Raw genomic sequence first — 13,739 nt, 5'->3', positions numbered from 1 at the left:
AGGTTGAAAGACGATGTGGGGGGAAGTGGATCGTCTCGTGAGTCACTCGATTTTTGGCCCCATTATTAGGGCTCGTATTTCTGTTAGTATGTATCCATAATCTCTGACCATATATATATATCCCCACCCACCCCATAGATCGAGCACCAAGGGGTCACTACTACTACTACTACTACTACTACTACTACTACTACTACTACTACTACTCTTGCAAATATCAAAATGCCCACTCAGACCCTGAACAAAATCATTACTTCCTTCGCCACTCTCCCCAGAGAAGTCGCCCATCAAATCCTCAACGACATCCGGATCTGGGACATCCTGCGGCTGATCTGTTACAACGATGCACACATCAACACCGACATCCTCACCCACCCAAGCCTGGGCCGAATCGTGCACTACGATGCAGAAATCCTAGAGGAAGTCCGCAAAACGGCCGATCTATACCGCACAGTCTGCACCGCCCACAACCTCACCGCAGCACCATTATCATCGCCCCTGGCGTTAAACACCCAGACGTTCCAATCAGACTATAAGGAAATCACAAATTACATGCACCACCGGATCATCGAGGAATTATACCTCGAGTCCTGGCAACGGGCCGTCCTGGCTCATTACACCGCCTTGCCCGCTGTATGGGACTCATCTACTATCCACGGGTTAGAAGCCCGCTGGACCGCCATCCAAGACGCGCAGATGAAACTAAACACGCGGAAAGCCAGTCAGCTTCGTAAAGCAGCTGATTTGCTGGAGACGAATTCTGATATTGTGAAGAAAATGATCGATCCCAGTCAGACGCGGCGGAAGAATATTCCACATATTGTCCAGCGACTGCGACGGACTGAGAAGCAGATGCAATGGCAATCGTTGCTTCGGGGGGGACGGTTGAAAGGCATGTCGTGGTTTGCATATGAGCTTTTTGCCGTGGTGCCGTTTGATCGGGCTTTGGGGGTTGTTTTGCGGGGTTTGGAAGGGGTTGGGGTGAAATATGAGTTAGCGGCGGAGGAGAAGGTGGATTCTGAGAGGTTGATGAGGGAAACTCAGGGCTTGGGGGAGGTGGGGGGTGTGGTGAGGGTTGTGGTTGAAGGGTTGCAGTTTGTGTATGATGGTAAGCAGGCGGGTCGGTTGCCTAGGATCGCGAGAGAGGAGGAGGGGGATTCTTTCTATTTTATTCCGAGGGGTCCCGTGGATGCGTGGAATTATGCCGGGGAGGGTCTGGCGAGGATGTATGAGGCTCATGATGACAGGGAGATTGCCTGGTTGGAGGCTTTTGTGGTGGTGTATCGGTATTTTGAGGCCCGGGGGTGAGAGGTTGGATTGGTCTGGGAGATCTCCATTTGTTATGGATAGTGACTAAGGTCTCCTTAGGGCTAATTAGACTTTAAAGTGAGTAACAATTTAAGATGTACATCGGGGTTGTTGTGGTGGAAAAAATGGAAAGAAAACATCAGTGATGGTGCGCTGGGATAGGAATCATATCAAACAAGATGCTCAGTTGTGCTAATACGACTATATAAGAAACACGTCAACGCAAGCTTCCGTCTGCTAGTTCGGATAAAGTCATGTATTCGAGTTATTAATTTTGAAATGGACTGAGCCTGCCAAAGAGTGATGGAAAATATTTAACCGCTGAGCTGCTAATATATATTCTGTACCAAATTCCTCGCGTTGCCCGATTATTCCCTTGCTTCTGGGTAGTTCGTTTACTCCTGACAAAACTTTGATTCAGACAGGCTGGTGGATTCTCCCCATTGTGCCTGGTTTTCGAGGAACATTGCAATCGTTGCGAAGGAACAAGATAAGCTGAGGAAAGGCCAGCAAGCGAACCCGTGTCCCCTTCTGGATATAAAACAATCAAGAACACTTTCTGTGTTTTGGACGACCACGATCTTTCATAGACAGTGCCGTGTCAAATTGTCGGTCTGGGCGGGCGAATGACCGTAGTCACTGATTCATACTTGAGTGTTCCACCGGTCTATAAAATGGTCGGAGTGGAACTCAATGGCACAACACAAAGGGCCGGAAAGTTGTGAGAAAAAAGACTATCCTCGCTTATGCCTTGCACAAGGCTTTATCCACAATGGTAATTAATTGGATACCTAGTGGAGAACATTCCCCACTAGGTAAACAAACCAGGCAGGGCCTTGCATAGGCACGTGATTCCTTCGTCCAATGACAACCTACTGGAAGAGCCTCAAGGTAGTTCCGTGCGCATCTCCCCTCTCTCGAGTAGGCTGATTGCCTCGATTAGCAGGTTTTGATTAGCAGACAGTGGGAGTCTCTGACTCATTGAGGCTCATATCGGCGACCAACATAACTACTGGTCGCTGATTTGTCCATTGCTCAGGCAACTAAATAGTCTAGGCAAGGGCCTGGTGCCTGCTACCGTTACATACACAATGACTGAGTCATTGTACAACAATGGGAGTGGTGTGTGGCAGAGCATTTGGAATGCGCCGTGCAGCTCATAGCCTACTTAAATGCTGTCTGGCCCTTCCACCATATTCATATACCTAGAGAGAACGACTATCCGCGACCTCTCAAGAACCCAACTGATTTGCTCTGGGAATATCCTGAGCCCGATGTATATACTGTACGACTCGGATCAAGAATCTAACAATAGCGACAGCGAGAGCGAAATGTCGTCATGTTCTGAAGAGGAAGCTACACGCGAGAGAGGCGCTCCCACGACAACAGGTCAGGTGGTTTTCATGTTTTAGCTGTTCAACAATACGCGAAAGAGCCAGACTGATACCCTATAAGACCCAGAGTCTCAGCCTGTGAACTATGCCCCTACCGGTTCCATCTGCGAGGTCCATAACCTCTACGAGTCTAAGCCGGACAAAAGGGGTCGCACAACGTGGACAAAGGAGTACCCTGACGACCTGACTGTCCCGGCCGAGGACACTGAGTCCGGTCAGTATGCACTCCTGGTGCGAAATGTGAAGTGTTACGACGGCCGGAAACCCCTACAGATCCACTCCATCGTGGTTCAGAGTAAATTGTTAAAGGAATTTCTGGCCAAGGTCTTCAAGAACTACCCCGGTCTGACAATGACGCTAAAGCGGGTTGAGTTTAAACCGCCCTTCATGCCGTTTGTCCACCGGTGGGAGGAATTCTCAAAAGCTCGGGAGGAAGTCAAAGACCCCAAGACCAAGTCTGTGGTCGACCTACTCTATAACATTCTAGAGGGAGAGCTTTGTGAGACCATTACCCGCAGGAAGGATCTGATCCTTAACGGCGTGGTCACTCACGATTTACTCTGGACAATTTTTGAACCGGGAGTCCATGTTTACTGTATTTATGGTGACCATGAACGTGTCTTCCAGTCGGTGTCGGCCTCGACCAACTGTGAAGGAGTATTTGTTGTGTCCGCCAAGTACGTTGACTATGATGGAAGTGGCTTTGGATATAGGAAGAAAAGCCAATGCATTCCCCCGTTCCAAGGGACAATGCCAATCACTGCCCTACCTGTTTTCCCTCTACATTTTCACCCGAATGTAGGCACCGTACGGGACAATCTAATTTCCCGGGGAAGGTTGTGGGAGGAACACAGCGGGTATCACTACAAGCAGTACGAAGGGCCTGGATTCACCAAATTCATGGGTCAGGACATGCAGCTCAACGTCAAGAGCCGGGTAATTATTGACGGCGAGGCCTTCAATACTTTCAACCCCGATGACTCAACTAGAGTCGATGGCTGCATGAAAACCCTCAACGATGAGCAACGGCTTCTGGCAACTCCTACGTTACGTGGGTACTCCCTCAAGGACAAAAAGTGGCTCGAATTATATCTCGAAGGGGTACGGGATATTGTCTGGGACTCACGGGCTTTCGACTCGCTGGTCCTGCCGGCGGAGCAGCAGCGGCTGAAAGGCCTGATTCTGGCTATCGCAAAGGCTCAGTCAAAGCAGATGGATACCTTTGACGATGTCGTGCAGGGCAAGGGTCGGGGGGTGATCATACAGCTGAGCGGCCCGCCGGGCGTAGGAAAGACGCTCACGGCTGAGAGCGTGGCAGAGGTCATGCGGGTTCCTCTTTATGTCCTGAGTGCAGGAGACCTAGGCACATCCGCTGGGAATGTCGAAAGGGCACTGAAAGATATCCTTCGCATGGTCCCGAAGTGGGGTGCAGTTCTTCTGCTAGACGAGGCGGATGTGTTTATGGAGACGCGCAATTCTACGGATCTGGAGCGGAACGAGTTGGTTTCGATCTTCTTGCGATTGTTGGAATATTATGAGGTAAGTAGCCTGATGAATACCAACGGATGACGAGTCGAGCTGATTGCTTGGATAGGGTATTTTGTTCCTCACGACCAACCGTGCCGAAAGCATCGATCCAGCTTTCGAGTCGCGTATTCATGTGTCGGTTCGGTACCCTGATCTCGATACCAAGTCACGACGTCAAATCTGGGCACAATTCCTGGGCGAAAATGGGGGATTCTCATCGGAACAGCTGAACGACCTGGCCCAGGTGAAGCTAAATGGTCGACAAATCAAAAATATACTGAAGACGGCGCATCTTCTGGCACGCGAGCAGGATCATGACCTTGGATATGATCATATTCGGACGGTTTTGGACTTGCGGGTCCCAAAGAATGCGAACCTGAGGGATGAGATGGATTAATTGTGGCGATCCTTGGGTGCAATTCAGACATGTTAATGACGAGGAATCCTATATTTGCATGACATTCCTAATGAAAGCATATTCCGAACAGTTGTACTTTGTGACCCATTTCGTATCTTGCCCAAGTCCGTAAGGGAAATACTGCTTGACAGGTAGTTCTATCGCTTTCTCGGTTTGTGAAAAGCAGGGTGTGTTTGAGTCTTGTGGTTATAGTTCGAGTTTTATCCACCTCAAAGCGGGTTTCCTGGATTTCGGTCGAGGCATATAGTGTTGACGACTGTGTCCTTTTGCTTGAGCCATGGACTACGCCGCAGTGCCATGGGATGGAGCAGTCCTGAGGCCATTACGCAACTCATATCATGCTCACCATGATGAATACGTCTCTACCCTCACTACCCCCACTATAGTCCCAGAAAGCCCATTTCGCTATATTAGGTGTAGACTATGCTCAGATTATACCTACGCCATAGTACTACAAGACATCAAAAGAGTATAATTATTGGTTTCTCAGAGATCCCGGAACTTATACAGGCCAGGATAATGACCAGGCTAGACCCGACATCCCAGAAACATCCTCTAGATCTGTATAAAAGCCACGATGTGGTTGTGGAGGTCTACACAGACCTCCAAACAGTTGTCGGGTTCATCAGGGAATACCTGGAGTCCTTTTTGGGTGGCGGCGAACAATACATGGCAATCACACAGGTGTCCGACGCTGACCTTCTCGAGTTCAATAAATGGCGGGCATGTACTCGCCCCCGTACGTTCCTAGTCCGCGCATTTCCCGCATACAATACTCTCGTCATGAAGTTCAAATCGCCGCTATGCGACCAGCTCAGCGCAACGATGTACCAAAGGTTCTATATTCGTAAATATCAACAGCATCACGGACTCACTTCGGATATTCTCTCTCAGGTCGGCCCAACGATATACACGACGCGCAACGGACTGCAGCTCGAAGCAGAACAGGCCTATATTCCGCTTACAAGCAGAGAACCCGACAGCTACCCATCCCTCGTCATGGAATTTGGGGATAGAACTTCCCTTCATGCGCTTCGAGTCGATGCCCGTCTATGGCTGGAAAATACCTCCGGACTCACCCGATTTGTCCTGGTAGTAGCCTTCTCTACTGGTGAGATTGTGCTTGAATGCTGGGAATATGGAGATGGCGTTGCCGAATGTACACACGAGGTCAGTGTGGACTATCAAAGTGGAAGAGTTCGACATGCGCCCTTGATGATACCGCTAGAGCGTATTTTGGATGAAATGCCTGACCTTCCGGGTATAACTGAGGATGCGACCATCGCCTTTTCGGATGATGACCTTATTAGTCTTATGCGGGAGACTATTTATGACGAGACGTCGTGAATGGGCTTTGTTCACTTTGCTAGCATTCGGGGCTCCTTTTAGTTCTGTGTGCAGACGTCTGGATGTTATGGATCGAAAGACTCAACTTCACTCATGAGATAATTGCTTTCAATTTTTTCTTTCTTCCTTAATTTCTTGCTTTGTTTCTAATGCGTAGTTAAATGGAAAGGTCTACGTCATCAGGTCCGAGTATAGAATACTACCAGACAGACTGCAGACGTGATGAGGACTTAAGGTGTAGAAAGTGCAAGGAACCGAAAGTCCACTATGGAGTATCTGAGTCAGATACCTCAGTCTAGATGCAGTAGAGCTCCCGGAGCACAAGGCAGAGTATGACAACTGTGGCAAAGGTCTTTGGCTGGGAGTTGATCTTATGGATACCATACCCTTATCATTCACGGTAGGGATGTTCACTAACCCCATCAAATATTTCAGATGCTACGACTGAATATATTCTATCAGGGCCTTCCAGTATTATCATGGATGACTAGGTCCAGCGTCTTATATCAGCATTCACGTATCCAATTACCTAATCTCGATCCTCGAGCTATGAATGTACGCAAAGGGGTGAGGTGGGTTGGTACAGGCGCATTAAACAGTGTATAAGTAAAATCTCAGCATGCACTATTGATTGAGTGGATATATCTCTGGGTGCGTAAGCAAAAGCTCAGCGTCGAGTCTCCGGAGGCCTCTTCGTCAAGAAGTACTACTCTTCTTTGGCCTAGTACCTCCTGACTCTGTCCACGAATATTATATTCAATGACACTTTCCATTTTGTCATCCCGTACTTCTAAGGAGGAAATCTCTAAACGCATTGGTGCCTGGGGATCCGATGAAGAAGCCAGCATATCAAATTCCAGGTCCAACGTCTGCTTTGCAAAGGTGACGAGCCGACGAGAATCCCACGGTCCTTCTCGGTGCGGCCATTCCTCGAGAAGTGTCAGTGCCCGCAGGCGTAGGCTGAAATCGTGGCATTTCCAAAAAACAAAGAACAGGGAAGCGTTCACGCCCATTTCTAACACCAGGCTGGGTCGGGAGTGAGAGCCACTTTTATCCTGGAAGCTATTTGCGATCTGTTCACAGAGATCCAAGATTTGCCGGAAACCGTCCACATGACTAATTAAAAGAGAGCGGTCATCCTCAACCAAAACTGACTCAAGTACAAGGTCATAGTTCAAGTGATGTAATCGGAGGATTTTAAGTCCTCGCAAGTCCTTTTGGTCCTGGATGTGCAGCGAGTGAGATTCTGAGTAATCGAGCCTCGTCTTATATTGGTTAAACTGGCGTTTTATATCTCTTTTCATCTTGAACAAAGCAACAAGTCGATCCGCTCCATGATCATCTGTTGCAAGCTGCTTCTCCGCTATCATCAAAACGATCAAACCACGCACCACGTCATCTAGCGCATTCCGGGCATCATATAGCGTGCTAAACCCATATTCAGACAGTGGGGCCTGATCACCGATAGCAGAGCGGTTCGGGTTTAGGCCAAAGAAGTAGCTGTGATCGCGGAAGCGCGTCAGTGCTATCTGAAGGGGCTTCGCTATAGGAGGACTTCTCGTAGAGACCATCTCGGGACTCTCCCAGCTGTGAGCCTCCTCAATAATTGCAAGGCCTTGTTTCAGATGTCGCATTGCTGGATCATATCGACCGCGCATCAAATCAAATGCTACAAACAGATAGCAGCAGGTAAGGACGACCTCGCGAAATTTTGGATCCTGCGAATGGCGCCGCTTATTCAAGATTGCCAGGGAGCGCCCATACTGCCCCAACGCGAATCGATGGCGACGACACGCTAGGTCCTCTCGAACAAGTGGGACGCCTCGTACCTCCATGTCCTCATGCAGCACACTGACTGCCACGAGGGCGTGGGTCACAGCGGGCTCTTCGTGGCTCATGGGTAGAATAAGATTGGTCCATAAGCTGGTGTTGAAGAAACCAGTCAAGTTCGGGATGCTCAAGTGCTGGAAGAAAGCGAATCCCCTTTTCTCTTCGGGGCCGACTCCGGGGAGACCCTGGGAGGCTCGGTAGAGGGTAAGCGAAGACATTATTCCCCGATCCTCTTTCCTGAGGTTAGATAAACGAGCGAAGTCATATCCTTCACATTTCCACCCAGAGTCCTTGCACCTTTTACAGGTACCAGGTGTCTCATCGCACTTAACGCGTCGGGCCCTGTTGATGACGTTAGTAGGTTGGAATATAGAGTTGAGCGTACATATATCAACGAACCGACAGGTGCGACAGCCTGTTGTGGACCGCTTCTGGCAAGATTGCTTTCGAGTCATCCGGGCGAGTAGTGAGAATTAGTAGTATATTGAAAAGTTGCCTTTCAAACCATGCCAAAAACCTTATATACTCATATACTACAAGCTGACATATGGTATAGGCCAGCTATGGTGGGTTGTTAGCTGCGCCAGGGTCCGAAATTAGTACAACTTTGAACTGATTCAGGGGTGGGGAGGCTCAGCCTTCCTCAGCACTAGTATGCACGTGCTTACTTTAATTTTTGAGGGCCTCACGAGCTGTTATATATAATGTCGATTTTAACTCAGCCTAAACTTAGATGCTAATCTACAAAAAATTGAAAATATTCTTTAACAATTATGGACTATTTTGATAGGAAAGTATTTTCAATCGGTCAAAAATAGCCAAATAATTAAAATACCCAGACATTGAGCTCCCTAATGCTGATCTACAGCAGATAATTTACTATGGAGTAGCTCCGATGGCCTGAAGAGTTCTTGCCCCAGAGTTGCCGATGTTTGCCCGGTTTGTCTGCCGTGGGCAGGTGCCGAAGGTCTAACGCGTCACCCTGCGCGCCTTAGGCGCCCAATCGTTTAGTAATTATAGAAGACTTGGCAACGTACGCCGGATTATCAAAATGTAGTGGTTCAGTCATGGGGGAAAAGGTCTAGATAAGCGTCAAACATGTTTCAGGCTATTCTTATCCTTCCCATGTTCTTCCTCGCATGTTGATGGATCACTCTTTGCTATGTTTTAGACAGCCTCCTACCACCAGCGTTTGTGGACCGCAGTATGGATGGACCATACCTCGGCCAACATGGAGAGGACCTAACTTGCTCTGCCTGCCTAGATGAGGACGGCAGAGCATGGATGGATGATGGAAACATACTTATTCGACGCCTTGATCGGATCTGCTGGAATGAACTGGATGACGGGTCGATATCCCCTTGCCCGACAACCGAACCAACAGAACAAAAGTGGTATGGCCAAGGTTGTTAGAGACACTGCCACATCAGTGTCGCTGATCATTTACTTCCATGGAGGTAGTTAGTGGGTAGTCCAGATCTTGTCTTAGCACCTGCGCGCGGCTTTGGAGTCCTGTTGTCTTGCGTGGTGGTCTGTCCAATCCTCAACTAGCTCCATGAGCAGCCGTTCCCTGAACCTATGTGAACTGCCTGGTAGGTCTGTGCATCGTTATTGGACGTGAGAAAGCTGAATGATATGTGGTTGAAAAGATGCTGGAACTAGACTCGATCCAAGCCGCAGCTTGGTGGTTGGTGGTCTCAGCTCGGGTGGCTCTGCCGCCGCCCTCATCGGGAGCATATCTGACGCAAACTTTGGCTGAGATCGAGGACTTTTCTGGACTGACTCATCTCCTGAACTCCATCACTGGTGTCTTCTCGGGGATACCGTTCTCAGTGAAGGAAGCCAGGCTTCCAGCACAGTATCGGGATATATCCAAATCCACAGATGAGCCCGTCGAAAACAAGGCTCAGAGTGATGCAATGCGCCTATATCTGAAGGGTCACCCCCCTGCTGTCGCTCCTTGGATCTCACTCATCAATCGGCACTTATCCGATTCCAAGATTACCCGAAGCCATCCAACAAAGGGCTTCATATATGGCGGGGAATTGGACCAGTTCGGTGATAATGCTATTATCTCCGCACATTGGCTCTCGATGTGTAGTTTGATATAGAGGCCATCGTCCCAAAGAGAACGGAGGTCTCGCTTCGGGCATCCATAGCACGGTTCTTTTTGACAAGAGCACAAGTGCTCCCACATGTTGGGTAGGGCGTTGATCATATCTACATGTATTGGTAAGCGCTATCAAAGGACAAACCTCCTCACAGTCAACAACCCATGCTAGCGCTTGGCGGGAAGTATCAGCACATTGTAGCTCCATGATCAAAGGTAAGCGCGTGGCCGTGTGCCTACCACAGCGACAATATCGTTTTAAAATAGCTCACGGCAAGGGCAAAGGTCCACAATGCCTGGCAAACCCACTTGAACAGTCTGCTCCTGTTGAACAATCACAACTCCAGTGAAAGAAGAAATATCGGTCCCTGAAAAACCCTGCATACTGCTCAACAAAGGATTTGGAATGATTCGGGTATAAATTGAAAATTAGACCGAGGTAATTCATTGAACGTGACATTCATGTAACCCTAAGGTTCGCTGTCACGGGAGCGGAGGGATGATTTTACCCTTGGTTACTTGCCATGGTCTGTGCCCTACTAATGTTACTTTTCTATTCCGTAGTACCATGTGGTGTAACGCCTTTTGACCACTAAAGTCTTGGAAGTTTTGATTTTGACGCATTAAGCAGCCTTGGCGGGCTTGGGCACGATTAGAGTCCAAGGAGATATTCCGCCTATCAATGGTGCATAGATCAGCACCTTCTTTGTTCTTTAACTGGATTAGGGTTGACGAGACACATGGTACGGGACAGACAGTGTCGTATTCTGGGAGTCAGAATGTCGCAGCGAGTCGAAGATCATTGTTACGTAGATCTGGAACTGACTCCAGTCCCAGACTCGTGTTTTCCCCCATGTTCCCTTGTCTGTCCATCGGCATCGCACGATGTTCTCCTGGAAAGTCTTCCCTTGTTCCCCGTCCCACTTGAAAGGCTTAGGCAACAGAGGCAAAGCTTCAAAGAGACCTTGTTTACCCCAGAATCACAATTGCGGGGAAGGACGATTTCCCCATGATCAGAAATACGAGACTCTTCTCGTAGACACGACCCCTTCCCGTCGAATCACAACCGCGCCTCTTATTTGGTGGCGTCCGCCACGCCGTGCAACTTGTGATTCTCTCTCCTCGGACAAGGTAATGATCTCCCAATCACTGTCCCAATTCTGCCTCTTTAATCGCTCTTATCCAATCATGCCCGTCAGCCGACATCCGCGCAGTGTTACATTTGGTGTAAATTCACCAGTGACTCCCTGACAGCCGCCCAAAGCTCCATTCACTGTTGTCAGTCGGCATATTTATTTAAACAAACGTAGACTCCTATCGCTGGGTGTTTCTTTCACATGTTTTCTGCTTGACCCGACCTTGAGTCCTACGTCGCTGACCGGGCGTCAACAGCAATTGTCATCATGAAGAAAATCTACAACGTCTACTTTCTCTGTGGCTTTGCCACTCTAGGTGAGCAATCTATGTCTGGCTTAGGAGCCACGGACTGATTCCTTTCGCAGGCGGTGGTTTGTTTGGTTTTGATATCTCATCCATGAGTGGTAAGTGATCCTGTCGCAATGTGGTTCCGAAAGTATGCTCACTCTGTTTAGGTGTCCTGGGTACTGCGGCGTATACAAACTATTTCCAAGTGGGTAGCGGTCAATACAAGCAGGTGCGCGATTGTTTCCCTAGTTTTGAACTTTGGCCTTTGATATTAATTTTTGCTAGGGCAGTATTACCTGTGCGATGCCTTTTGGCTCTCTCGTCGGTGCGCTGTGCTCTAGCTTTATCGCCGATCGCTTCTCGCGAGTTAGGGCGATCCAGTTCTCTTCCATTCTATGGATCATTGGCTCGGTGTAGGTGACTCACGCGCAGTGGAATATATATTAACTGCGCTAATGTCTATCAGTTTTATGTGTGCTTCGAATGGCATCGCTCTTCTAGTCGTTGGTCGTGTCATCGCTGGTGGTTGCGTCGGAATCGCGTCTGCCATGGTCCCGGTTTATCAGGCTGAAATCGCACCAAAGGAAATTCGAGGACGAGTTATATCACTGCAGCAATGGGCTATTACATGGGGTATCTTGATTCAGTATTTCATTGTGGGTGTCCCGTGATCGTCATGACCCTCATTCTTATACTGACAACCCTTCAGCAATATGGAGCGAGCAATATCGACGGCGGCCCGAATAACCCCACGCAGAGTACTGCTGCTTTTCGCATTCCTTGGGGAATCCAGATTGTACCCGGTTTTATCCTTTTCTTTGGCATGTTCCTCTTCCCCAAGTCTCCCCGTTGGCTCGCCAGCAAGGACCGTTGGGAGGAGGCTCTCAATGTGCTTTCGAAGCTGCATGGTAAAGGAGATGTCAACCACCCCAAGGTCCTTGCAGAATACAAGGAAATCCAAGACGCTCTGGCATTAGAACGAGAGCAATCCGCCACTGGCTTCCAGGAGCTTGTCAAGCCACGCATCTTTAAGCGTGTCATCTTGGGTATGAGCTTGCAGATGTGGTCGCAGCTGTGCGGAATGAACGTGATGATGTACTACATCGGTATGTTGGACCTATTCGAATACAAGAGCAACAGCCAATGCTCGCTTGGGCAAGCTGAAATCTTGCTAACAACTACATAGTCTATATTATGCAAAGCACAGGCACTGGATCGCCCCTGTTGACTGCGTCAATTCAATACATTCTCAACACAGCCTTGACCCTACCTGCCATTATCTACCTCGATAAATTTGGCCGACGGCCCGCGATTTTAATTGGCTTCTTCCTACAGGCTATTTTCCTTTACATAGAAGGTGGATTGCAGGGAGGGTTTGGGGCGCCCAACCCTCATACCGACCCCAAGCTCGATGCTATTTCGTGGACGGTCGCTGACCACCCCGCCGTGGGAAAGGCGATTATCGCATTGTCCTATCTGTTCGTGTGTTCCTTCGCGACGACCATCGGCCCGACTTCGTGGACCTATCCCGCCGAAATCTATCCGGCGAAAGTTCGTGCCAAAGCAGTCTCGCTCGCTACCGCCTCGAACTGGGTTTGGAACTGCCTGCTGGCCCTCTTCGTCCCACCACTGCTCTGGTCGATCAACTGGAAGATGTACATGATTGTATGCTCTATTCGCACTCTTCACTGAATATTGACATTCACTAACCTCCTTCTGTATGACAGTTCGCTGCCTTCAACACCGCAGCCTTTATCCACATGTTCCTAACTGCCCCCGAAACCAAAGGCTACACGCTGGAGGAAATGGACGATGTCTTTGACAGCGGACTCCCAGCCTGGCGCAAGCTGGAGAAGCGGAGCCGTATGGAGGAGCTCGAGCGAGAGATCATAGAAGGGAATCTCAAGATTGCTCCTGCACACGATGCGACTGGCGTCTCTGCTACACATGTCACGCCAGAGAAGCAAGTGTAATGAGGAACCGGACACTCTGCTTCTGTCATGAGGAGAGATGAAATTGTTTGTCCTACCGTGTCTTACATTGACGTTCATATACCGAACAATGAGACGCACTTCCAGCTGTTTGTTGAATGCTTATCGTGATTGTGGTAATGTTTAGTTAGCTTGGTTTTGTGATACCAATTACGAGTAGCAATGCCTTTACACTATTGAGCCAGGTGTGATTTCCTTGTAAACATGCTATGTTTCGTAGCTTGGTTAGTCTAATCCCAGCTGTATTTGGTTAGGGTTCTGTCACTTTCACTATGTCGTCCCTCGTTTCTGGCGAACAAATGAAGACTCATTCGAGTTACCGAAGATCGCCGTCTGGATAGACAAACTGAAGACACTGGACGTAATACCAATGTTTCAACATGGCATTA

At 48.9% G+C, this 13,739-nt stretch overlaps 6 protein-coding genes across 6 annotated transcripts; 5 read left to right on the top strand and 1 right to left on the bottom strand.

The window, feature by feature from the left end:
• Positions 1–129: 129 nt before the first annotated feature.
• BDV38DRAFT_28158 (uncharacterized protein) lies at positions 130–2,034 on the top strand. The gene has a single exon (XM_032059588.1). It carries the CDS (start codon positions 223–225, stop codon positions 1,306–1,308), a length of 1,086 nt encoding a protein of 361 aa, XP_031916339.1. The 5' UTR covers positions 130–222; the 3' UTR covers positions 1,309–2,034.
• A 605-nt stretch (positions 2,035–2,639) lies between these two features.
• Positions 2,640–4,626, top strand: BDV38DRAFT_280271 (ATP-binding protein; the record flags this gene model as incomplete). The annotated part of the gene is made up of 3 exons (XM_032059265.1): positions 2,640–2,697; positions 2,764–4,241; positions 4,297–4,626. 3 exons carry the CDS (start codon positions 2,640–2,642, stop codon positions 4,624–4,626), a joined length of 1,866 nt encoding a protein of 621 aa, XP_031916338.1.
• Positions 4,627–5,166: 540 nt separating this feature from the next.
• On the top strand, positions 5,167–5,994 carry BDV38DRAFT_280270 (uncharacterized protein; the record flags this gene model as incomplete). Its single annotated transcript, XM_032059264.1, has 1 exon — positions 5,167–5,994. The coding sequence occupies one exon, from the start codon at positions 5,167–5,169 to the stop codon at positions 5,992–5,994; it is 828 nt and encodes a 275-aa protein (XP_031916337.1).
• A 518-nt stretch (positions 5,995–6,512) lies between these two features.
• BDV38DRAFT_28152 (Zn(II)2Cys6 transcription factor) lies at positions 6,513–8,334 on the bottom strand. The gene has a single exon (XM_032059570.1). The coding sequence runs from the start codon at positions 8,277–8,279 to the stop codon at positions 6,609–6,611; it is 1,671 nt and encodes a 556-aa protein (XP_031916336.1). The 5' UTR covers positions 8,280–8,334; the 3' UTR covers positions 6,513–6,608.
• A 1,139-nt stretch (positions 8,335–9,473) lies between these two features.
• On the top strand, positions 9,474–9,935 carry BDV38DRAFT_280268 (uncharacterized protein; the record flags this gene model as incomplete). Its single annotated transcript, XM_032059263.1, has 1 exon — positions 9,474–9,935. The coding sequence occupies one exon, from the start codon at positions 9,474–9,476 to the stop codon at positions 9,933–9,935; it is 462 nt and encodes a 153-aa protein (XP_031916335.1).
• Positions 9,936–10,680: 745 nt separating this feature from the next.
• Positions 10,681–13,676, top strand: BDV38DRAFT_290510 (sugar porter family MFS transporter). The gene is made up of 8 exons (XM_032061500.1): positions 10,681–11,386; positions 11,437–11,475; positions 11,527–11,588; positions 11,645–11,772; positions 11,826–12,015; positions 12,069–12,465; positions 12,546–13,024; positions 13,087–13,676. Exons 1-8 carry the CDS (start codon positions 11,338–11,340, stop codon positions 13,330–13,332), a joined length of 1,590 nt encoding a protein of 529 aa, XP_031916334.1. The 5' UTR covers positions 10,681–11,337; the 3' UTR covers positions 13,333–13,676.
• The last annotated feature ends 63 nt before the right edge of the window (positions 13,677–13,739 follow it).

Source organism: Aspergillus pseudotamarii, assembly GCF_009193445.1.
Source record: "Aspergillus pseudotamarii strain CBS 117625 unplaced genomic scaffold BDV38scaffold_12, whole genome shotgun sequence".
NCBI classification, from domain to species: domain Eukaryota; kingdom Fungi; phylum Ascomycota; class Eurotiomycetes; order Eurotiales; family Aspergillaceae; genus Aspergillus; species Aspergillus pseudotamarii.
This window is presented reverse-complemented; position numbering and strand designations above follow the sequence as displayed.